Raw genomic sequence first — 25538 nt, forward strand, 5'->3', positions numbered from 1 at the left:
TGAATTGAGAAATTGGACAAAATTTGTACCTTGACCTCTGTCCTGTCGCTTTGACAGTCTACACCCCACATTCAACAGAGTATAATCTACTGAATGTTAGGGTATACCTGGTGTGCTTGTAACTGCTCACAAACACAAAACATACAACAGAGTATAATCTACTGAATGTTAGGGTATACCTGGTGTGCTTGTAACTGCTCACAAACACAAAACATTCAACAGAGTATAATCTACTGAATGTTAGGGTATACCTGGTGTGCTTGTAACTGCTCACAAACACAAAACATACAACAGAGTATAATCTACTGAATGTTAGGGTATACCTGGTGTGCTTGTAACTGCTCACAAACACAAAACATTCAACAGAGTATAATCTACTGAATGTTAGAGTATACCTGGTGTGCTTGTAACTGCTCACAAACACAAAACATTCAACAGAGTATAATCTACTGAATGTTAGGGTATACCTGGTGTGCTTGTAACTGCTCACAAACACAAAACATTCAACAGAGTATAATCTACTGAATGTTAGGGTATACCTGGTGTGCTTGTAACTGCTCACAAACACAAAACATTCAACAGAGTATAATCTACTGAATGTTAGGGTATACCTGGTGTGCTTGTAACTGCTCACAAACACAAAACATTCAACAGAGTATAATCTACTGAATGTTAGGGTATACCTGGTGTGCTTGTAACTGCTCACAAACACAAAACTTTCAACAGAGTATAATCTACTGAATGTTAGAGTATACCTGGTGTGCTTGTAACTGCTCACAAACACAAAACATACAACAGAGTATAATCTACTGAATGTTAGGGTATACCTGGTGTGCTTGTAACTGCTCACAAACACAAAACATACAACAGAGTATAATCTACTGAATGTTAGGGTATACCTGGTGTGCTTGTAACTGCTCACAAACACAAAACATTCAACAGAGTATAATCTACTGAATGTTAGGGTATACCTGGTGTGCTTGTAACTGCTCACAAACACAAAACATTCAACAGAGTATAATCTACTGAATGTTAGGGTATACCTGGTGTGCTTGTAACTGCTCACAAACACAAAACATTCAACAGAGTATAATCTACTGAATGTTAGGGTATACCTGGTGTGCTTGTAACTGCTCACAAACACAAAACATTCAACAGAGTATAATCTACTGAATGTTAGGGTATACCTGGTGTGCTTGTAACTGCTCACAAACACAAAACATTCAACAGAGTATAATCTACTGAATGTTAGGGTATACCTGGTGTGCTTGTAACTGCTCACAAACACAAAACATTCAACAGAGTATAATCTACTGAATGTTAGGGTATACCTGGTGTGCTTGTAACTGCTCACAAACACAAAACATTCAACAGAGTATAATCTACTGAATGTTAGAGTATACCTGGTGTGCTTGTAACTGCTCACAAACACAAAACATTCAACAGAGTATAATCTACTGAATGTTAGGGTATACCTGGTGTGCTTGTAACTGCTCACAAACACAAAACATTTATCTGGCCAAATTGATTACCATAAGTTAAAACCACTAAAGATAAAGATGAATGCCTATTTTATTTGATTGCTATTCAATATATCTTGCAACTCTCACAGCTTTATAACATTCAACAAGTCATGTTACCGGTCTCTTCAGAACATTCAGAATATCCCTACATTTGTTAGAAGAGATCTGCAATGCTTTCTTCCATGAATCTTTTGTAAATGGCCATGAACTTTGCCACAAAGGCCTCCAGATGATAGATAGCCTTCTGTCCAAGTTGGAGTCGATGTTGGAAAAATGCTGCCGATTGTACAACTTCTGTTTTCAGTTCTCCATCACAGTTATTGACCAATTCTTGTAACAATCCCTACAAAGCATGATTTATAAAAATTTCTCAAACATTCTCCAATCACATAGTCAACAGGTTTTGTGATATGATTACAATGAATGAATTCCATTTGATTTAAACTATTAAAACACTCTGAATTAAAGCTGACATGGATTAATAAATATAGTATAATTCTATATGTCCGCCATATTTCTCTGCTAATCTGCCATATTAGTTGGATATTCTATTTTTATATGTATCAGGGTCCGCATGATATATAAGGGGACGAGTTTTGCTACGCTTCACTTCACATCAGTGTCTTCGATTTACCTGTGCGGGTAGCTTCGACAGGTAACACGTACATCTCCGATACTAATTTATAGGACATCAAGAAGAAATGAAATCACGTTTTGGAACACCACGCAGTGCTCAAAATTATAATAAACATATCGTACAGTAGTAAATCATTCTAAAAGCTTTGGATAAATATATATAAAATGCATTTTCTTTACGTGAATGTACGTACATTTGCAGTAAATATGTCAAAACTATACAAAAACGTAGAGAAACATTTCATCTATTATCAATTGATAAAATGAAATAAGCAAAGGGTATACAATCTATATCATTCACAATTACTTCAAGTAAAAGGCAAATACATAAATACTACTGTACTTATAAACATGACATGTATGCTTGCAATGAAAACGCATCGAATGCGGACGACTATTTACCTGGGTCTACTCGTAATACTGTAAAGGACCGCAGATGTACGTGTACACTTGTCGAAAATACTCTAAGTAGTAGTAAAACTCCCTTTATTTGCATAATCCATGAAACAAAACGATAAACTCCATTTGCATTCCAACAGTAAATACCATTGTCCATTGTACAGACTGTGTGACACACTTAGCCCGTGCCGATCAGCTATCTTCAATCAGGGAAAGTATCAGAGTATAATATTTACCCTGAGAGAAAGAGAAAGAGAGGAAAGAGAGAGAGAGAGAATCGATGATCTTGTAATAATCGGCTCTTATTAAGACAAATGATATCGTTAATTCAATAAAAGAGAACAGTACTAGTAACTCAATATTGCTCTCATTAATTGATAATACAGATTTATTTGATTCATTTAAAGCACGCAATAATTAAAAATTAAACATATCTTTAAATAATGTTATTTTCAATTACTTCATTTTATGCTAATTTGGCACTCAATAGATCTTTTATATCTATGCCATTTTGCGTTATTACATTCTGCATTGAATTCGACGTAAATTGTACTAATGCAAAATGTAATAGTCGAGTTTATCATATAATGCATCGTTATCAAGCACATAGAATCAAAGGGAGGGGACAAGAGTGTCTGCCCCCCACCTTTAATAAAAATATCCATTTTTTGTTATTTTGTAATGCAAATAAAAGATATATTGGGTGACAACCCCTCCCTCCACTTGACCCCAGCTTGAAAGTTCTGATATAATAGTAGAAGACACACACCACCACCAATTAAGAAAATGAAGATATTATGACTCTAACCACCCCTATCCCACCCCCCAACGATTGAAGAAAATGAAGTGTTGGGGGAAATTATTTAGGCAGTCAAAGTAAAAGACTTTTTAACCATTTATATCGTATATGTGCCTATTCCTAAATAAATAAACTATAAAAAAAACAACAACACTTTGAACATTGGACAAAACATCTTGGTTTGTTTGGGTGTTTTGTTTTATTTTATTGCTGTTTTCATTCATCTTTTTTAATCATTATCTTGAATGGCAAGAAATTTTGACGAATCCAATTTTCCATTTTTTCCCCTGTTGTACGAATACATAAATACATGTATTCAGAAAAATTGCATGCATGCATTGCAGGACTATAGCATATGTGTGTTTTACGTTTCTGTAACATGTCATAATGATTACTTTCAGGGTTGAGTGTAATTTATTCATAAATATTTTCATTTCATAGATCTGGCGCAATGGCCATACCGCTGTACGTCGAAATTTCAAATTCAAATGTATTCGACAAGATGTTAGTATTAATAAATCAGTAAAATTCGTGTTGAGGTCTTATTTGATATGATACAATGTCAATATACTGTATGCATTAGTAGGATATGCAAAAGGCAAGAGTATAAACATTTTCTTTTTTCATTATTAGTGTCAATATATATATGATCACGAAAAAACATTACATAATTTATATCCGGATTCATTTACCGATTTAGATATCAATAGAAACAAAGCTGCATAGTTTGGGTGAGGGGGTTCTAATGAGTCTGATGAAATAAAAAGGAACCCAACATTTGCATTCAAACTAGATGTACTCCAAAATGAATTAATTTCTGCTGACTGAAAGCATGATTCTAAATTTGGGAACGAATCTTGCATACAAAATAATTAATAGGGGAACACATAAATTTGAGCTCCTTTGGAATTTAATGAAATGCAGATATGCACCTTTCTTTCAACACAAATTGATATGTTGTTTCAGGCACGTATACAGAGGGTTGGGGTGGGCAGGAAGGCTGGTCTGCTCCCCCCCACTTTTTTGACAATTTACTTTTTTCCCGTTATTCTAACATACAAAGTCAGTATTTTCTACATCCACAGTTCAAACTAATTTTTTTTTTTTAATTTGTAATTAATTCAATTATAAGCATCAACTCCTGTAAGTTTCCAATATATTGTCAATGACAAATTTTTAAATAGCTGAAAATTTTTAATGCTTGTAAGCTTAGATTTATATCAGTGATCAATTTTCTTTCCTTCTGTGAAATGATATATTGTACATCGAAGTAGGATGGTCGGTCTCTCTCTCTCTGTCTCTCATATTTTCGTTTATACATTTCCTTTTATATGTGTGTTTGTATAATCAACTGTTTATTATGGATTGCAAATGTAATACACGCATTTTCACACAGATATATATTTTTGATCATTATTCCCTTATTTGTATATCCAAGTTTGTATATAATCAGATATTAGATTCCCGATTTCTATAAACTGCAAAACCTCGACAAGACAAGCATTCAATGTAGGAAAAAAATTTCGACTTTGACATCTCCCCTGACTGAAGACACCCTGTTTGGCACGGGTGAAGTGTGTCACAGTCTGTATAATGGAATGACGTGTTGTAAAGTTCTAACGAGATACAAATGGAGTTTATCATTTTGTTTCGTGGATTTATCAGAATAAAGAGAATCTAATATTTTCGGTAAGTGCACATCTCCGATACTTGTTGAATAGACGTCTGTATTTGATACCGTTTTTTTTTTTTTGGCGAATATACCGTGTGCATTACATATTATGCATATGGCATGCACCTTTATTTTGCAAAAAATTGATATAAATAATATATTTTATGCTCTTTGCTTATCCCATTCTATCAGTATGTAATTGGCAAATGATTTCGCCGCATTTATTTTATAAGAAACTGCAAATACTTGCATGCACTCAAGAAAAGTTTTTTTTTGCCATTTTTGTCTAACTTATCTAAATTTCCAGAATGTTGCATTGGTATACAATAAATATTTTGTAATTTTGAGCAAAGCATAATGTTTTAAAATGTGATTTTATTTGTTTCTCATTCCCTATATATTACTATCGGAGATGTGCAATGGTCGAATCCACCTAGAAAAATCACTCAGGTGTGACAATTACATTTGGGGTCTATATGGGTAGAGTAAATTAGGCTACTGAGAGAAATATGGCGGATAAGATGAGAAAGGTGTACGTATTTATTAATTCTTGTCAGCTTTAAGCATAAAGCATTCAGAAAAATTCGGAACAAAATTCTGACCTTCATAATGATCTCTGCTGGTATACAATGGGTCAGAAGTTCATATAAACGACCTCTGACCTCCAGCAGTCGTCGTGGAGATTGCTGTTGGATAATCATGTTAGCTGTTTCCTGGAGATACACTTCCCAGTCTGGCTCTGAAACCTCTTGATCCGATTTTAATGGAGTCCTTCAATGTATATGTTTAGTCTACTGTAAAATTGTGGTCTTAAACATTAAAAAGTAATATTTCCAAGACTATATAAATCACGAGTCAATGGCATATACATATGTATATCAAATATAGGCCTACAGGCCTTATCAGTCAATCTAAATGAATTATTTTCCTGTTCTGCATATCTAGCTAAATTCTGATATTCAACAGCAGTATAAAACAAAAGTGCCCATACTGATGAGAGACTTTACATAATACAATACCTGTTATATTAACACTACAATACTATATTGGATCCGCCCTAGAGTCAGAACCTTGGAGTTGCTAAATTTGTAATTTTGGTACACCCCTTTCTGCTTTTCTTAAATCATGCATTTAGTATTTATGCAGTACAAATGTGTCAGCAAAATTAAAGAAGAAATCTTTCAAATGATAAAGACATTTAATCACTATGATCAATTAGGTCCCACCCTGGTTTAAAAACCACTACCTCTGGGATCATGAAATTTACAATATTGGTTAAGTTGTGACAATATATGTGACTTGCTTCTCAACTTTAGAATCAAAAGGTCTTGCAATAAACCCCTAGCCAAGTGAACCTGGCTACCAGATTTTTGTTGCTACATGTACGAAAATCTTAACAAAATCTTAGCATTGTAGACCTACATTGGACTACAAGGGAATTGCATAATGGCAAATGCATCTTTGTGTAATGAGCTACCTTAAATTGTTATTTTACGTCCTATCTGAGAATTTCTCTCAAATACAGATGTCACCGCAGAGTTTGACACTAAGGCACATCCGACCGACCAAGTCTACTAAATGATAGGTCCGGTCGGGTAAAATGTCAATTTACTAGTCCGACTGGTCGTGTTTAAAAAATAAACAAATCTAAGAAACTTTACTTTAAATCATAAGATATTTTATTCTTTAAAAAAAAAACTTTACAGAATTTACGAGCAATTTTGAACCGCATGATGACATAATCTATACTTTTAGTTCTAATAAGTCGCGGTTGGAAGTGATATTCTATGACATCTACACAATGTTAATGTGTGTAAAGTTATGTTTTGGTTAAACAGAATTATTGAATTCATTTTCATAAAAAAAACCCAGAACAGTTCATTTGAATTGAATATAAGAAAGTGTGTTTATCAAATTAATGAATTACGTCGTAAACAGCATTTTTTCGGTGTTTACATATGTGCGGGAATGTCTATATTCAAACACGAATTCTCATCCTCAAGGAAAGCAAAAGATGTCCCAAGAAAGAGAAAAAAGGAAAATGTTGGGAAGAAAGAATTTTTAAAAAATATATTGAGGTCATTTTATTCTATGTGGATTAAAGAATTTCCGTGCCAGTAAGAATTTAAAGAAACTGAAAATATGTTTGAAAGTTGAATGGCGGGACTAGATTTTTTTTGAGACAATGCATTTTAGTTCAAACTTAACGTTTGTCATTTAAATTAAGTATTTAGATATGTAGTATCATCAGATTTTTTCTGAAAATTTGGTCAGGGCTAGTGGATGTAAGGTCAGGTCTAGCAAAAATCATTTGAAGTAGCCCGATTGGTCTAGTGCTCAAAAAAGTTAATGTCAAACCCTGCACCGGCTTTAGGTGAAATGCCGCAAATTTTAACATGTGTACGACTCCAAAAGCCATTGCAGTGAGGGTTCTATATCAAGCCAATGCCCACCATGACACGACCCCTGTTTTTAAGGTCATAACTGAAAGACTTGCAACTTTCACTTCTAATCCGAGCACTTGGCAAAGGAACAGTCACTTTCAATGTTAACCATCTAGGACGAACAAGAGGTACTGTGAGCAATGCTCACTAAGAATACCCCCCGCTTACCCCAATCTCCCAAAGGGTGTTGGTAATAGGTAAAACTTCAGTATTATGATCCAAAAGGTATCTAGGAACACACATCTCCATGTGATGAAAAAAGCCGTTAAAGAATTTAAATGGAAACCATATTGCTACTTTGATGTCCAGTGCGCGTGACCTTTGACCTTTTGACCCCAAAATCAATAGGGAACATCTTCATCCCATGGGTAGTCCATATGTAAGATATGGTGACTGTAGGTGGAAAGGATAACGCTTTAGAGCCTGGAAACCATACTGCTACTTCGATGTCCAGTGCGCTTGACCTTTGACCTTTTGACCCCAAAATCGATAGGGAACATCTTCATCCCATGGGTAGTCCATATGTATGATATGGTGACTGTAGGTGGAAAGGATAACGCTTTAGAGCCCGGAAACCATATTGCTACTTCGATGTCCAGTGCGCGTGACCTTTGACCTTTTGACCCCAAAATCGATAGGGAACATCTTCATCCCATGGGTAGTCCATATATATGATATGGTGACGGTAGGTGGAAAGGATAATGCTTTAGAGCCCGGAAACCATTGCATCTACAGACGGACGGACAGACAGACGGACAACCCGATTCCAGTATACCCCCCCCCCACAACTTGTTGCGGGGGGTATAATAAAATATGCGACTTCTTGGTTGATAAGTGAAGACCATTAAATATCGAGACCGATGTGGATGTTCTATATGCCCACATCACTTGTAAAAGGCTAAATTATCACTTCACTGTTTGTTTACAGTATTCAGTGCTTGAAATTAAAATATTAGCTATAACAAATCATTGATGAGGAGAGAAAATGTAGATTACAGAGAATCAACCTAATTTCAGCCCCGTCAAAAATTTATTTTTAATGCACCCAATTAGAAAATGCATGACTCTGAGACGAAACACCTTATCAAAGTGTTCTAAGAAGAAAATTGTGAAGCAGCCATGAAATAATTGCATAATTTAGCCATTAATGTTTATTTTAATACTGTCACACGTCAGCATCTCATACACAAGATGGGGGAAATCAAGAGGAATCTGCAGCACAAGAAAAGCAGAACTGTAACTATGACAATGAGTTATATTTCCCCAAATAAATACAAGCTCCCTATATGGAATGCACATTCATTGTACTAAAAGCACTGGATCATTTTATTTTTCACAAAAAGGGAAAGTGTTTGCACACGCAACTGAATTGCAATAATGCATCAGTATTTGGGAATGCTGGACAACTCGCCCTCAAGACAAGTCGCCCCCTCTTAGGACAACTCACCCTCTCTCAGGACAAGTCGCCCCCTTCTCTTGAGACAACTCGACCCCAATATTATATATAAATATATTATCACATTTTATTTTTATTTTGTGTGTGTGTGTTATTTACACTTTTAACCCTATAAAGATATGTCTTTTTATTTCATACTTTAACACGAAAGGTATACACAGATTTGATTACTGCATTTCAGAAAAAGTTATATTTTTCATAAATCAATTGGAAAGGAAAATTATATTTGCTGATCTTCAGGTAATTGATTAAATGTCTCCAATACTGAGAAAATTTTGGGGGGTTTTGGGGGGGGGGTGTGAGTGGTTGTTTTTTTTTTTTTATTTATTTTTTTTTTTTTTATCAATATAGTATACATAAGTGTAACGGTGAAGCATGAATATTCTGATACATGTAATTATCTTTTAATGTGTTTCTCAACTAATCCCCATTGAAAAATAATAAATTCCCATTTTAGAAATTTTATAACGGCTTTGCTTTACTGATTCTTTTTACGCGGCGATTTCAAAGTACAAAGAACTCTGATGATGAGTACCTCATAACGTTTGAAGTAAATTTATAACAGCTTTGGGGAAATCAAACAATTAGATTTAACAACAGACGCAGATTATTGATAATTATACTACGTCAGCTGTAGACCAAGCTAATACTCTCCCTATACCAAACGCTAACTTGTTTCCGCTGAAATTATATATTTTACATGTAAATAAAAGTGATGATGAATTTATTGAACCCAAACACTGGATTTTCACTAAAATCTTTCGTCTTGCATAAAAAGACACAAAGTTCGGTGTTTATGTGAACACGTCTTATTGTCTGTGATGTATATACTATCTATAAGAAATTCATTAATTTTTGCTAAAACACCTCTTGGATTTAGACCAAAAATAATAACTGTAAACATGTATGATATAAAGGAGCGAGATATCTCAAGAGAGGGGGCGAGTTGTCCCGAAGAGGGGGCGAGTTGTCTTGAGGGCGAGTTGTCTTAGGGGCGAGTTGTCTTGAGGGCGAGTTGTCTTGAGGACGAGTTGTCTTAGGGGCGAGTTGTCCTGATATCGTATTTGGTACTCATTGCATTTTTGCCCAGATTGTTTTTGCCTGCCTTTGAGCTATGTTGAAATAATAATAATTTTACAGAATGAATAATGGTCAATGAATCAGCTATGCATTTGCATTAGATGACAACTTATATTTTTTTGTGCAGTTGAATGTTCTATGAAATTTACTTCACTAAAAATTAAGTCTTCCCCGGAAGACATGTGTCGCCTGCTAGTTCATTCTATATGTAATATATAACGTATAATGTTGAAAAAGTAAATTAGTCAAATGGTTTTTGTCAGTTTAATACTCCTTTTAAAGGTTTTGAGAATTACTAAACATTCTTTAACAATAACTTTATTGAAATTGAAAGATGAGACATTATTATGCAATGGAATTTGTGGGAGAATCTGTTTGAAATTAAGACATTTATTAAATGTAGACTGAATGAAAACATATGTTTGAAAATATGTATCAACCTGTTACTGTGCTCTTCAAGACAATGGTAATAACCATAAGTAATTATCTGTTGGGTTTACTGCTTAGTCTTGTTGTCTTTTTACATATCCAATTTACTGTTTCTCAAGAAAAATCATAATTAGTGCTGTTCTGAAATCACATATACTGTCCTTCAGTATGGGAATTACAAATACTGTCCTTTTGTACATAAAAATACTGTCCTTCAGTTAATCATAAAATAAAATCTTCAGCAAAAAATTTTTTTGCTGTAAAAAATTCTAAGTCCCGGCAAACAGGAAGTTGATAAGCGACAGATTCGAAAATGTCTTACACAATACAGTTGGCCACACTGATGCTCTGTGCCAAATATCAGGGAGTTGCCCCATGTGGTTCTTGAGAAAACGGTGACAGAAATTTTTTGTGACGACGATGACGCCACACGACGACGCAAGACGACGGATAGTGATCCCTATATGTCGCCACTGCGTGTAACGCAGGCGACACAATAAATCAGATTCTGACTTGACCTTCAAGCTGAGAACTTAAAAATGGATTACTCCCATCCATATCGTAAAACATGACCGCTGTCACTATGTAGCTGAATCACACCAGTGTAAGACTTGTTTGTTTACTAATGCGATTACCTTATTTTCTACAGTAAACTTTGATATGGTTCGTCATAAATCTAACCACCAAACATGGTATTTTTTTGCTAGATTTAAATATTGATTGTCCAACAATATATTTAAATGATATCAAAATCACTATCAAAGAATGTCAATTTGCACATTTTTTGTGTTATATAGCAAACTAAGCAACATTAAAATCAATTTTCGACATTTTTACATGCTCCTTTTTAAAACTAATCCCAGACCCTATATATTTTTAAATTATGATTTAGGATTACTCTATCGTATAGACGTACATATGTATCAAAGTTTGAAAAAAAGATTTCTTTTCGGAAAAGGATTTAGGTTTGTCACATAGATTATGAATCCTCTCAGACTTAAACTAATGAGAAATGTGCAGTATATCTGTTTAGAATGGACATCATGGTCGTAAACTCAAGTTTTTCTTGTCATCATTGAGGATTTCTATGTTTAATACATTCCAGTAAACAGCCATTGAATGGTGCCCAACACTAATTCAACATTATATGAATTTTAACATTAAATTAAGGTTAAGTTAATGTTCATTTAATGTTGGGCACAATTGGCTGTGTATATGGACAAATACTAATAAACTGTTAACATATTAAATACTGAAGACTGGTGCCACTTGCTATATGTCCATCTAAAGTATGCCCAAGCTTACTGTTGAACTTTACAAGCTTACTGTTAAACTTTACAAGCTTACTGTTGAACTTTACAAGCTTCTGCCATAAGCAATGCTCTTCTGAGATTCCGTTTGCTTTTCTCGGCCACCCTTTTAGCTAACTCTATAGGTATTGGACATCCTTCTTTCTTACAAACTGTCTGGAGAATCTGCGTTATCTAGAAAACAATGAGTTATTGATAAAACAAAATACATACAATGACCGGGTATAATGTAAATGAGTACACCCCTGTTTAACAACATGTACAGTAAATTTCCATCTTTTTTTTTTATTCACAAGACAAATGTTTCAAGAATATTGGAGATAACTCACACTTTTGTCTCAAAAATTTCACAATCCCCGAAAAAAGAGAATTGCACTCCATGCCTACTACAGACCTTATTCCTGATCAAAACTTATACAATGTCATGTACTTATACAATGTCATGTACTTCGGTTTTCAAAACTTATACAATGTCATGTACTCCGGTTTTCAAAACTACAGTACTGTTTGTGTACTAAAAATCTGTTTTAAACTGTCAGAACAAAAGTTATCCTTAAACTCTGTGAACATTTGACACGGAAGCTGTTAAAATACCTGATCGATGGTAGGTGCTGAGACCCTGACCCCGAGACACCTACTGCGGATGGCTGGGATGACTTTACTTGTTGAGATGCAGCACAGAATCAGCCTGCAAGTTGCCATGTATTTCTCCATTGTGCGACGGAGAGCATGTTGAGCATCCTTCGTTAGCTTATCTACTTCAGTAAGGATGACCACTAAAAGCAAAAGAATTCACGTTGAGCAATAACTGTGGACAACTTTCATTTAAAATCAACAAACAAGTCAATTTTGTCTCAGCCAAATGAAAATGCAATGATGACCATATCAACATTAAAAAATGTTCAAGAATGTAATAAAAATTCTGCAGGACTATTACAGAAACATCTGAATTTTAAGGTAGGAAGGACAGCATGATTCAGTTTTCTTCTTCTTTTTCTGGTTTGGTTCATGTTTAAAAAGTGAACTTTACCTAATGACAGTACAAAAATTAACTATTAATGAGTAGCATACTTAATTTAATTTTAGTCAAGTTTCATAGAACTATATGTTGTCATTTGTAAACATTACATCTATTCATAACTGCGTTTTGATAACTTTGATATATTAAAGAAAACATTGACAGTCAATTAAAAATTTGTTATATAAATGTGCAGCATAATTTTTGGATTATTAAACAAATCTATAATCAGTCTCAAATGTACATAATATTGTTTTCATTTATATGTCAAAATTCAACAATTCTAACAACTGAGAGTCTTTGAAAATCTCTCTTCTATTGATTTACATCTTTCTCGTATTAACTGTCAAAACATTTAAATTGTGTCATTATCTACAATGTTGATTTCACCCCTGTACTGACAGAAATGTTGTATGTCATGTAAAGATAAACTGCCATAATCTGGCGGACCATATTCTGTTGGTATCCGAGTGGTGAACAGAGTTGTCGAAATTTTTAGATCACTGTCAGACATTTGGTCTGACTGAGTTAAATGTTCTGTCAGACCAGACAAAGTTTTGTCAGACCAGATACATGTACCTTGACCTTGTATTGCATAGAAAGAATGACGAAGAAGAAAACAGAACTGCACCAAAATGCCTTTTGTTTTAATAGTAATGCATCTCCCACTCATATACAGCCAAATACGGTCAGTTTTCCAACCATCTTGAAACTCATGAACACCACGGAAACCTTCGTAATTTTTAAGTGGTCCGGGTTCAGCATTTTCCCTCCTTTTCTTACCAACTTGTTTGTTTGTTTTACGTCCCGTCAGGAATTTTCCTATTATGACGTCAACAGCTGTAGGTGAAATACCACGAATTTAGAAATACGCTGTGTACTACGAATCAAGGCCATAGTAGTTAGTTTTAAAACTTGCAGCGACATTGGAGGTCATATCCGAAAGACCTGTGACTCTCACTGCTAAATGCCGAGCGTTTGGTGAGGATATATTTACATCTTAGGTTTGATGTGGCCATGACATGAGCAGAAATCGGAACTCACGACCTTTCAGTTATGAAGCGAACGCTCTACCACGACCAATCTTTTCCTCGTGGGTAGAGAACCTTTCACAAATTTGATCAGGTGCCCAGCCATGTTGTTTGAGTGACCTTCACTTGCGTATCCCGAACTCAAGCTCTAAAATAATCGAATCACACCCGATATTTTCAAACGGTCATTTGGACCGACATTTTCTGACAACTTATCAGTCGAGGGAATTTTTTACCGGCCTTGCCGACAGCTCTGGATGAAAATGCTAAATCTCAACACAGTAGTGATTTAAATCTTTGTTACATAAATATCCACATGTTATGCTCATCACTGACGCCATATTTGCTGTTTATGATGTATGTAAAATCTAAACCGAACAGAAATTTGTAATCAGTGCATCAAATAGAATAGTATGAATCACGGTGCACCGCTCAGCCCTACAGTCCATGATGTACCTTTGAAGTCTCTTTGTGAGGAATCCAAGTTGTTTGTTTGAGCTACTGTTTTGATCAATTCTTGAATAACAACCCTGTCTTGGATTCCCACATCACTGAAAAAATATATAAAAGAATTAATAATGTCTGTAATATATGGATCATTCTATTATATAATGATGTTTTATACATTGTTTAGTGGACACATAATAATTGCCGGTTTCGAGATACGTTTGAGTTATTTCCCTGTGGAGAACTCGCGTACATAGTAAGGTGCGAAACAACTTGTTTACATACGGGAGTGGAACGAATATTCATCACTGCGTAAGTGAATGTACTCAGTAAGTTTCTCATACACTGTTAGATCACCCGAATTCAACTGATACACAAACTAAGTAAGTGGTAAGTATTCAGGGAGTAGTTAAATACATGGAATTCTTATTATATCACGTAATTTCGTTGGTTATAGGTATCATATCCAGGATATTACTTTCAATCATGACATTGTTTTTATGTTTCTACTTTTAATAGTAAAACATTTCTTTCGATAGTATTTTGTATTTCCTACATTTACATATTTAAAGAGAAGTCGCTTTTAATATATTTTATCGTCTTCCTCACTGACTGTAGATTCACTCTGTCCCATTTAGACACTCAAACTTCTACTAAATGTACCTCCTACACAGGAGAGCTCTTAACTCGAAACTGGCGTATTATTCACAAATCCATTTAAGTATACATAAGATATATACATTAAGTTAGGTAAATTTGGAATTAATTAAGTTGAATTGTCAGAACATGTACCTTGGGTTGACTTCAATGTGATAATTGCTGGAGATGGTAGAGATTTCGATCTTTTTGTTGGAAGGTGTAGTGAAATTGTTTTGCTCAATACGTAGTTTTTCCACTCCTGATCCATAGAGCTCCCTCAATAGACACATGATGCGAGTCTTCTTACCTGCCCCTGACGGTCCATACACCATTAGATGTGGAAAATCTCCTCCATGAACCTGAAGTTTTGATTCTTTACAATCACATACGAAATGTAGATCCATCCATTACAAATTTTCTATAAATCTATATATCATACATTTCTCATCAAGGGCCCACAAAAAGTTAGGAGTTATAAATAAGCACGAGTGTAGTTCACACTCATCAATGATTCTTTGAATGTAATCTCAAAATAAATTCAACCTTCATATAAAATAATATGTTGTACGGTGTGACCGTTGAGACGAGTGAAGCCTATTTTAAACATCTTGCAACACGACTTTTATCCGCTTCTTCATTTAACGCGGGAAATATAACGTGCTTGGTGTAAACAGTACAAATTGTGACGTCATATTAGCTGCAATGTTTTTTCTCTCTCTCAAACCAAACAAAAACAAATCGTCTGAAGCTATGAGAAAGCTTGTCTGGAATTTAAAAACGTTAATTGTACTTTCTAAACAATCTAATTATTTTAATTCCGGGATTGTCAATGAAGTATACCGCAGTGACGGTGACATTTTACCGGAGGCATTATGGGTAGTCCCCATCATTTTTCAGCTGATGAAGAGCAAACCACGTGACTCAATTGCGTAATCATTGGAGCGAGCTCGTCGCGTCGCTTAGCGACGCGAGCTTTGCTCGCTATATTGGAAAAATAAAGAGGTTGGGAAGACTTCCCCAATGGTGAGATCTTCTCGCTAAAACGTGATTAGCCCTCTTTAGCGAGAAATAAACATTACCATAAACAGGTGTTCTTGGTGTCTTTATTGAAAATAATGGCAAATTCCGTGCAATACTAAATAAGTGTGACACATACTCAGCATGACACAGATTGTCTCTATAAAATTGACAACACAGTCAAAAATATGCATATCAACGTTGCTGCGTACGAGGGAAGGAGGCTGAAAGACAATGCACATCCTGAGTGTTTTTGTTTTATTAATATATTTGCTGTCAAAGTAATCAACTGATCAAGTATCAGACATAATAGCACTTTTAATTCTGCTTTTCACGTGAAACACGAAGAGATGTATTCTACGGTTGTTTTTCTCGGTTGAACGGGAAATATTTACTCTCGTTTAAGAGGGATAGTCGCGTTTGTGTGAGAATATCTCGCTATAGGGGAAGTGTTCCCAACCTGATAAAATGAGGAAATTCGGAAATCAGACTACATATGCGTAATCTCCTGTTTACACAATTACCGATGTACTTACTAGCTTTTTAAGTAGAGTGGCTTGATCTTTATGGTAGTCTAGCTTATTTAGAGAAGATGGCCTGTGTTTATCTACCCACAAACTCATTTTTCCAGCTTGAAAGAACAACAAATGCAAAGTTCCCGGTAAAATCAAGGTTTTGAAAACGCTTGAATTGAAGTGTTACAAACGTTTCAGCAATCTGTTGTAAATACAGAGTTGTCGATCCTTGCAATAGTCTCTGGTTAGTTTCAACATGGTCCAGCTTCTGATACTTCAGCAGGCTATGTGCTGTGTCACCAAACGTGTTCAGATTATTTACGTATTTTCTAAAGAATGGCTCCTTATAAGATAAAGAGATAGAGATGATGAAAAATGGAGATACAGACCTAGATGATAAATTGGGTACATTTTGAGTATATTTAGCAGTAGCAGTTTCTTCCCTTCTCACACTCGGAATTTAACAAACTTCAGGCTTTCAAGCGGGCCCTTATTTTTCTACAACAGCCCTTATTTTCCTTATTTGAGCTTTAGAATCCTAAAAAAGCCCCAATTCTTTGTTGAAATTCCTACATTTTCAAATTTTGAAAGTTTAAATAAATTTGACATAAAGTTAGTGTTGGAATTTATTAAATTCAGTCTTAGTATACTTTCAGAAAATGAATATGTTGATTAACTGTACATCTCAAAAGACCTCTTGATGGTTATCAGCTATATTCAGCATTGATTGTGAGCCATGGGAGTCCACGGTAATTAGTTTTTGTATTATTGCTCTTGCAAATGGTGAGTAAAACATTTTTTCTTTCCTATTGATTTGTAAATATAACCCTTATTTTTGTCAAAAGCCCTTAAAAATCCTTAAAAAGGCCCTTATTTTATAATTTTGCCCTAAAAATGGCCCTTATTTTTTGCAAAATGTCGATCACTATTGAAAGCAGTGAAACTTTAAAAACTTATAGTACGTATAGATTTAGGTCCCTGCAATTATTTCAAACTGCACGCATGCATAACGCACACACACACACACTTATAGTGACTTACTTTTTTAATTGATTACAAAGATCTAATATGATGTATTGTAAGATTATTTATGGGGATCAAATGGGCAGACAACTGTTGCAAACTTAATTTTCAACGCCAGACTACTGAATTTACTAGTACAATGTTAATCATTTCAATTAGAAGTTAATATTTACTTTTTTATCTTTATTTACAGGCATTTGATGACATGCATGGTTGTTTATTTATAGCCTGCAAAAGAAATGACGCTATGAATCTAATATATATTTGCTTCTCAGTCAAACAGATGATGACCGATGACTGGAGTGTCTGCACTGACTTTCAAGGGTCAAGAAATCAGCACAATGTCCAGTACCTGGTCACATCTTTGGATTTGAAACCCGCTTTTGTAAGCAGACATGCCGTCATTCAAACGTATTTGATTTGTTTGATACATGTATTAATTTTTTGTGATGCGTCGAGTTTTAATTATGCAGTTTTGTGTTACCATTTCTGTATTTTGGCCCTTATTGATTGGAAACAGTTTCTCATTTGATTTTAATCCTTATCATCTCCCTATAGCTTTCCTGCTATTCATCATATCCTTCTTATGTAAATTTTCTGTAGCTGTGAACCACTGACTTTTTGAATAAGGGGATTCACATTGATACGGAGTTAGAGAAAATGTAAATCTGTCGGCATATTTTATGAGCTCTGCTCTCTTATTCACATAATAGGATTTGCAGGACTTTGGGAACTAGCCCCAAAATAATTTGGGATCTAAGAATAGGATTATTCCAATCAAGAGACAAAGTAATTAATCATTTTTGCTTTGTCAGTATAGTGAAAGAAAGAAATACAGAACAATTACGATGTAACTGAAAAAGAGCTACCATATAGGATGGAATGAGAAGTACTGAAATGATTATTTATTAATTTAGTAGGAAAATTGATTACATGGTTTGCAAGTTAGTACTAAAATATATATCAAAACATTGATAGGTAATTAATGCAAACACGATACACAATAATGTAAGCAGGATACACAGTTACATGTAAGTACATGTGTTGAGTGTTGTACAGTATCTTAACAATATTAAGTTAAGTTAGGCTATATGATTTTCTACATTCTTTTTGTACATGTATGTGAGTATAACTTTAATATGATGTGTAAAAAATAATTTTCACTATAGGGTATGAACTGCGATGCTTCTTGCCAGCATACGTACTTAATGAAGCGGGTTAACACTTCATGAATAGTATGCGGACATGAAACATTGCTGATCATACCCTCATGTACTCTTATATAGAAATGAAATTTATTTCTTATATTTATATTTTACTTTAATTTATGTCGGAATTCCCAGTCGTTAAAATAGACATACTATATTTATCAAGTTCTATGTACATGTATATATACGCATAAAGTTTACAACTGATGCGCATTCATAAGAAAATTACCATAATTATTACAGTTCACTTTGTTCAAAAACATAGGAATTGTAAATATTGAAACATGATCTTGGATTTTGCCGAATTTTCCACCTGTTATCCTCGTCATAAGTTCTAATTTTACAGGAGTTTGAATAGTTCTTCTGATGTCATCTGCACAGAGATCACCCCATTCAGAGAAAGTGAAGCAGATCATGGGCATATGTCAATTGTCACCACATTCTGTTGCTTCAGTGCCCGCTTTCATGACCAGATTCACTGTAGTTGTATGGGGGGCGGGTGCAGACCTCTCTTCTCTATGCAGGGATTAAGTCAGGGAGCTTAATTTGGGTGGGTATCTGGGATGCTTATTGACATTTCTATGATTTTGCCATGTTCATCCATTGTGACATTGACTATGCCACTGGACTAATGGAATTAATTAAAAATAACCCTTGAACAGACTTCCTTATTAAATCTTTTCTTCTCTGTTCTCAGAAGTGGCTCTTGTGTCTTCTTCTTGCATTGAATTTAAATCTGTTCTAATCAAGTTTTATTTCTATGTAGATTGCTCCTTGGACATGGAATAGTGAGCCTACAGGGAAAACGCTACCTTGTCATGTGGAGTTGTCTCCCATTGTACTTTTAACAATATGGTGGATGCAGCAGAATGCAGATCCACGTGCCACGAGATGGCAGACAGAGGGTTCTGATGGGTCACAAGGCACTACAAAGACAGACAATGTCAATGCATCTGTGAAATGTTTGTCATATGGATAATGAGGTTCATTCTGTGTTCATTACTTAATTATGTCTAGTTCTTTATTATTATTACTAGTTCTAATAAACTCAGGGAGTGACAATATTTCCTTATTTAGGTTTTGGTCTTTATGATTTTCGATTCATCATTAAACATATACATCACTGTTTATAAGTTTGCCTTGGAGCTCATTTGGACAATAGTTGGACTTAGTCTACCACCTGAGGAAGTTTTATTACACCTTGTCATTCCTAAGATGATTAATTTAAGGATTATAATTTTATCTGTTTGTCGTTAATTTTGTTATCTATTAATCCATTATTAACCCTTGCTCTTATCTTTTTTAAGAGTAGATAGATATTATCACATCAAACAAATTCTCGCTTGTTCAAGGTGCAATTTATTTTGAGTACTGTTCGATAATCATGAGTTAAAATTTCTTTTTAAAACAAACATCCGTTTATAACACACCATAGCATTAGCTATAGTTTAATAAAATTCATAGACCTATACAGTAAGTTGCATAAATTGTTTTGATTTAAAGTGCAGTAAACAAGAATCATTGCCGTTTGTCTAATATTAATGCCTTGATGTCTTTTGATAGGTTAACTAGATTTCATGAAGAAAAAACTTCTGTAGGTCCACTTTTGACATTCAGGACGTCCTTGAGACCAGTTTGAAGGTCAGTATTAAATCCATCATTCTGGGAGTCGAGGAACCTGTGTACTGTAGATAAATGTCAGTGGCCTGTCTTCAGTCTGAGGCCAGATGATAAAATCTGCCAATCTGCGCATCACTTGACTACTGCTCCAGTTTCTAATTGTCACCTAAAAGTTACCTGTAATTCAGGAGGATCTTCCTGATTTTCATCGTAAATTTACACTCTGTTTATCATTTCTTTTCATTATCAGGACATATCTAGTTTCATAGAAATCAGGTGTCATGTTGTGCACCTATCACATATATACACCAAACTTAGTTTAAATGTAAATTGACATCTATAAAAAAGACAATTTACTCAGTTTTATCTGGATATTAGAAAGATAAAAAGATCCGGGGCTCCTTGTGTCTCATGTCACTCTCTAAATCACAGCTATAAATCAGACTTTTTTTCTTTTTCTTTTTTTTTTTACATTCGTAGAGTTGAATTTCCCGTAAATGCCCCAAAACAAATTCAAAGTTGAAAACAAATCTGACTTCATGAAAAAACTTTCCTTTTTTCAAAAATAAAGAAGTGAAATAGGCACAAAGTTTATTTTTTTTTTATCTATACAAATTTGTTGATGTACATGTATATGTTTTTCAGTTTGTGTGAGTGTTCAGGCATAAATTGATGTAAATTATAGAAATTCAATACGTCATTGGGATTCATTAATTGTAAAATGAGGATTTCCAATGGTAAAATTCTACAGAAGATTAATGGAATGCCATTTAGCACTAGCTGACTCTATCATAAGTTAAATAAACTATAAATTATAAAACATATTTGCTATAAACATATTTTCTATGCTTATTTGCTATCGGTGGTCAAATGTTTTTTAAATATTCACAAACTTTAATGCAAATGTACCTTCAATAAAGCACATAAATTTATTTGAATAAAGATGGTGAGTATCAAAATCTTGATCTGATACACATAAATTATTTGCAGAGATTTTTTTGATAAGACCATTGTGTTTGAATTGTGATTCTTGTTTAGGAACACCATTATAAATCATTCGTTTACCGACATCGGTGGAAGAAGGAACAGGTAATGGTGGTACTAGTGTTGACAGGTCCGATACTTAGTCACCATCAGATAGATCTTTGGTGAGTTAGCACTTTGCTGATTAAATTTTGAGTCTGATTTAAGACTGCACATGCCAACACAGGACAGGGTTATACCCTTTATAATAGAAAGATCTGAATACCTTACTTGTCATCAAATCATAACTGCACTCTTTTTGGCCTTCATTATGTGTAGTTTGACCTGCAGTTGTATTGAGGAGTCCTCTTTATAAAGGTCTGAATGTGCAAATAAAGCAAGCAAAGCATCTTGTTCCTCTGATGGCATTTTGATTGTCCAGTTGTTGCATTTGGCGGAAGAGAGAATAAAGAGGAAATAAGACATCATCATTCATATCTTGCTGTCCCTGTTTAATTTTCAAATAAAGGGAGGTGTCATTAAATTCTAATTGGAACATATTGGACCATTGTAGGCAATTTATTCACCAGTCACACTAGCTGATTATAGTCATCAAATTTTATTGATCACCTGACCAAATTCAATAGAAATGGCGTTCTATGAATCCTTTCAGTGCAGTAAAACGTTAAGTTGTCATTTCTTTATATGGCGTATAATTTGAGATGAGGGGGATAGTTTGTGATGAGGGAGAACCTGGCTGATTGTTAGGGAGGGACCACAGCAGCTGGAGTGGCGCGATGTTTCTATGGGGGACCCCTGGGTCTAAAATTAGCATATAGTTCTTGTTAATTTGCAAGTGTAAGGATCACACTGTGCTGGGTGTTGAAATAAATTGGTTCCAATCAAATATGAAAAAAAAAAACTTAACCTTAAAAAGGGGAATTATAAAAATAAAAAATCAGCATTGTTTTTAATCTTTTCTCAATATTTTAGGCTTGCAAAATACAAACTCATACAATCATTGTAGAAAAATAAGAGCAGTTTCTTTCTCAATATTTTAGGCTTGCAAAATACAAACTCAAACAAGCATTGTAGAAAAATAAAGGCAGTTGGCTGGGATGTTGTTAAACTGGAAATAAATCTTGATGCAATGACAGGTAAGGAGTATTTCTGATGACATGAAATGGACCAGGTATTTAACTTGTTCCCAACAATACGGTAATGATAGGTTTGTCCTAAATCAATTAGCTGCCTAGTCTCAAGTTAAGTCAATATTTACAACCATTTTTACCACAGATATTAGGATAGGGTGTATCAGATGGCAAGACTGCTGCTAAACTAACTCCCATCTTTAAAGATCAGTTTCTCTCTAAAGAGGGTGTGATACACAAAAATCAAAGGGCCAGATATCTCATCTGTCTCTGAGGTAGAAGTTTTGCAAAGAAAAAAATGGAAAAAGTAGAGGTTATGAATTATTGATCTGACGTTAAATGAACAGGTGAAAGATGCACTTTACAGGTAAATGAGTGTTGTTTTTTAGGAAGACCTATATTATAGCTATGTTTTTGGTCCTTTTCCAAATCTGTTGCAAAGTCATCTGGTTTAGTAACGATCATCGATACTCTGGGGAACATGTCTGTGGGTAAAACACGACTGATTTAAATGTTTCAGTTGAGCTTGTGTCTTCAGTATACCCTGTAAGTTATATAGAGAACTGTAACATCTGATCCCCCTAACGTGAATGAATCAGAAATTGAACCCCTGTGTGCAAGGCTTGGCGTAACTCATACACAAGTAGAAACAAAGAAAAGAGTAAAAGAGTCCTAAATTTGGTCAGATTTATGGAATCTGATTACCAAATGTATAGCAATATTTTCTGATTTAGTCACTAGCTAGCAAAATTCCTCCATCAATACTACAGTAAATGGATGCCTCAAATTGTAATATTTTTTGTGTGTCTACGATGGAACAAATATTTTGTGATGATGTGGAAGTTTACGAGTGAATACTTTGTCAGTTATTTTCACATCACATATTTCGAAAGTTTCCAGGATTTTAAGCGACTGTATCACATGATAAGGTATTCAATTTTATTATATGATTTTTGTGAATTATTCAGGCTTTCAAATCTTTGATGATTACCGATACTTTCTGTGAAAAAAAAATTCAAGATGCATGGACTAGATAAAAACATATACTGATTGTAGGGAAATTTTTGCCCAGACACATCAAAAAATGGTTTAGTAAATTTGAATTCACTCAAAACTATTTATTGCTACTTTGGAATAAAGAATAAATTTTAATTTGCTCATTTTAAAATTGTCCTCTTGGGATTAAAAGTTGAAAATTAAATGGGGATGGAAATTTCCCTCATTGCAAAACATTGCATATTTTTTACATCATAATAATGCCATTTTCTCTAGATTTTCTTTATGAATATATTGCTTGGGGATATGCTATGTTTGTAGATAACTTTTCCATTACAATAATGCCTCTGATGAATCATTAATTTATTTTCTATGATATTTTGTGAAGAATCATAGATACATCAGGCCATTCTGTTAAAATGAGTTCATAGATAAGCATCAGTATAATCAGACAGCATTCTGTTCAATCCAAATACTGTTCAAATAAAGCTGGAAACAATCCCTTATATTAGGCAAGGCTGCTTTATTTTTCCCTGCTCTAATTTTCTCTGCTGGCTTGGCCTGTGTCCCATAGCTTTTACCGTATAAACAATAAATGGGCTAGGCTGGTACTGGACAGTCCTAAAGATGTAGACTATATATAAAGCTCTGACATCTACCATTAAATACAAAAAATAACAGGTTAATGTCAGCTGAAGCTAGGCAGAAATTCTGAAGCATTGTTTCTTAATATCATACTGATATTTTCCTATTTACAGACTGTGAAGGAAAATTTATTTGTTTTTATCATTTATTTTGCAAATAGAACGTATAATTTGCAATGATAGAATTGGCAATCTCAACAAACTTTTTAAAGTCCAAAAATCTTTTTCATACAACAGAAAAGGGCTTTTAAATTTTCTAGAATTTCAGATGTTCAACAGATTTCCACAAGTCCGTGTTTCATCTTAAGAAAGAGTTGCGTAATCGGGGGTTGTTTTGGTTCTGATCCACAACTAAACTCCTCATGTTTAATTCATTTATTCTAAAGAAACAAAATAAATGGTCTTCAGATTTCTGAAATTAGACAAACACTGATGACAGATTATTGCCAGTGATGAAATTCAAATATTGAGATGAAATAACAAACGACGAAATTAGACTGGTTTACTTTATTGAGCCGATAGCACCAGACGTCGGTGGATTTTTTTCTTGTATTTTAGAGGCACCTTACCTGTTCTATGTCTTTCTGTGTGGGCAGACTGTGATGAGGATAAATATGGTATATGATTTTTCTTTCAGTCAGGTAGATGATACAAGTATGTCACCTAATATTGTGAAAGCTTGAAACATGATCTCTGGAGGAAACATATACTTTTGAAAGTACCATGTTTAAGAACATTATTAAATCTGGTGAAAGGAGGGGGGATGTCTGATACATGTATTATGTAAATTTGGATACATGAGAATCCTGCTGATAATCAGATATGTAATAATTGTAGCCAGAGTATGAATTGTTGAATATGCTATATAAAATATTCTGTGCTACTATGCTTAGAATAGTTTACCTTACTATGACATCATAATCGTATGATGTCATAGATGTTACCATGAGCACATGATTATGTATACAGTAGAGTTAAACAGTTAGATATAAATCTGGTGTGCAGTGCAGCTGTAGTTCTTGTATTTTTTCATGGAGTCTCACATATTCTCTACACACAACAATTTAAGAATGACTGAAATGGAGTTGGATTTTAGATATGATGTAAGTAGGTGTGTTGACCATTAATTATCAGATTCACCTTTAGCTTCAGATTCCAGATGGGCTTGAAGTTGATATTCCCCAGTAAGCATCTTGTCTACCATTCTTAATCATTTCTTCTACATGTATCTTCTTTTCATATCATGATGCTTTCTATCAAAGGTTCAATGATTTTCTGGGACAGAATGTCTGAAGACTTATTATCATAATTGGGCATTGGTGTTGCTGGACAGCAAGTTGAAGTTTTTTTTAGATTGTGTAATCCCAAAAACAGTAATAACCCTACATAATTGAAATTTACATGATAGAATATGTATATATACAGTGAAACCTTTATAACCTGACATGCACTGGGAAAGAATTTTTATTGGAATACACAGTGTGTTGGAATAAACAGTGTAAACGCAATGAAAATAAA

The 25538-nt window shown here is 34.3% G+C and overlaps 2 protein-coding genes and 1 long non-coding RNA gene across 10 annotated transcripts in view; 2 read left to right on the forward strand and 1 right to left on the reverse strand.

Moving 5' to 3' along the window:
• Nucleotides 1–1554: 1554 nt before the first annotated feature.
• On the reverse strand, nt 1555–16597 carry LOC125681250 (replication factor C subunit 3-like). Of its 2 annotated transcripts, none has more exons than XM_048921258.2 (7): nt 16437–16597; nt 15037–15242; nt 14254–14348; nt 12343–12524; nt 11786–11922; nt 5632–5800; nt 1555–1866 (listed from the first exon to the last, which is right to left on the reverse strand). In XM_048921258.2, the coding sequence occupies exons 1-7, from the start codon at nt 16521–16523 to the stop codon at nt 1678–1680; spliced, it is 1065 nt and encodes a 354-aa protein (XP_048777215.1). In that variant the 5' UTR covers nt 16524–16597; the 3' UTR covers nt 1555–1677. The 2 variants fall into 2 exon arrangements, with proteins under 2 accessions (XP_048777215.1, XP_048777216.1); XM_048921259.2 differs by having other exon boundaries at nt 5692–5800; nt 16437–16591.
• Nucleotides 16598–16633: 36 nt separating this feature from the next.
• LOC125679011 (uncharacterized) lies at nt 16634–19855 on the forward strand. Of its 4 annotated transcripts, none has more exons than XR_008800350.1 (3): nt 16634–17164; nt 17714–17823; nt 19413–19718. It is a non-coding gene; the product is annotated as an uncharacterized LOC125679011 (long non-coding RNA). The 4 variants fall into 4 exon arrangements; XR_008800349.1 differs by adding an exon at nt 19781–19855 and having other exon boundaries at nt 16657–17823; nt 19413–19629; XR_008800348.1 differs by having other exon boundaries at nt 16657–16820; nt 17072–17823.
• A 1454-nt stretch (nt 19856–21309) lies between these two features.
• Nucleotides 21310–25538, forward strand: part of LOC125679009 (protocadherin beta-15-like) — a 36040-nt gene continuing 31811 nt past the window's right edge. The window contains exons 1-2 of one of the 4 annotated variants that reach the window (XM_056155803.1): nt 21310–21414; nt 22291–22386. The gene's annotated coding sequence lies outside the window, so the exon portion shown is untranslated. The other 3 variants (XM_056155799.1, XM_056155800.1, XM_056155798.1) reach the window with 3 other exon arrangements.

The sequence above is a fragment of the Ostrea edulis genome, chromosome 2 (genome assembly GCF_947568905.1).
Source record: "Ostrea edulis chromosome 2, xbOstEdul1.1, whole genome shotgun sequence".
NCBI lineage: Eukaryota > Metazoa > Mollusca > Bivalvia > Ostreida > Ostreidae > Ostrea > Ostrea edulis.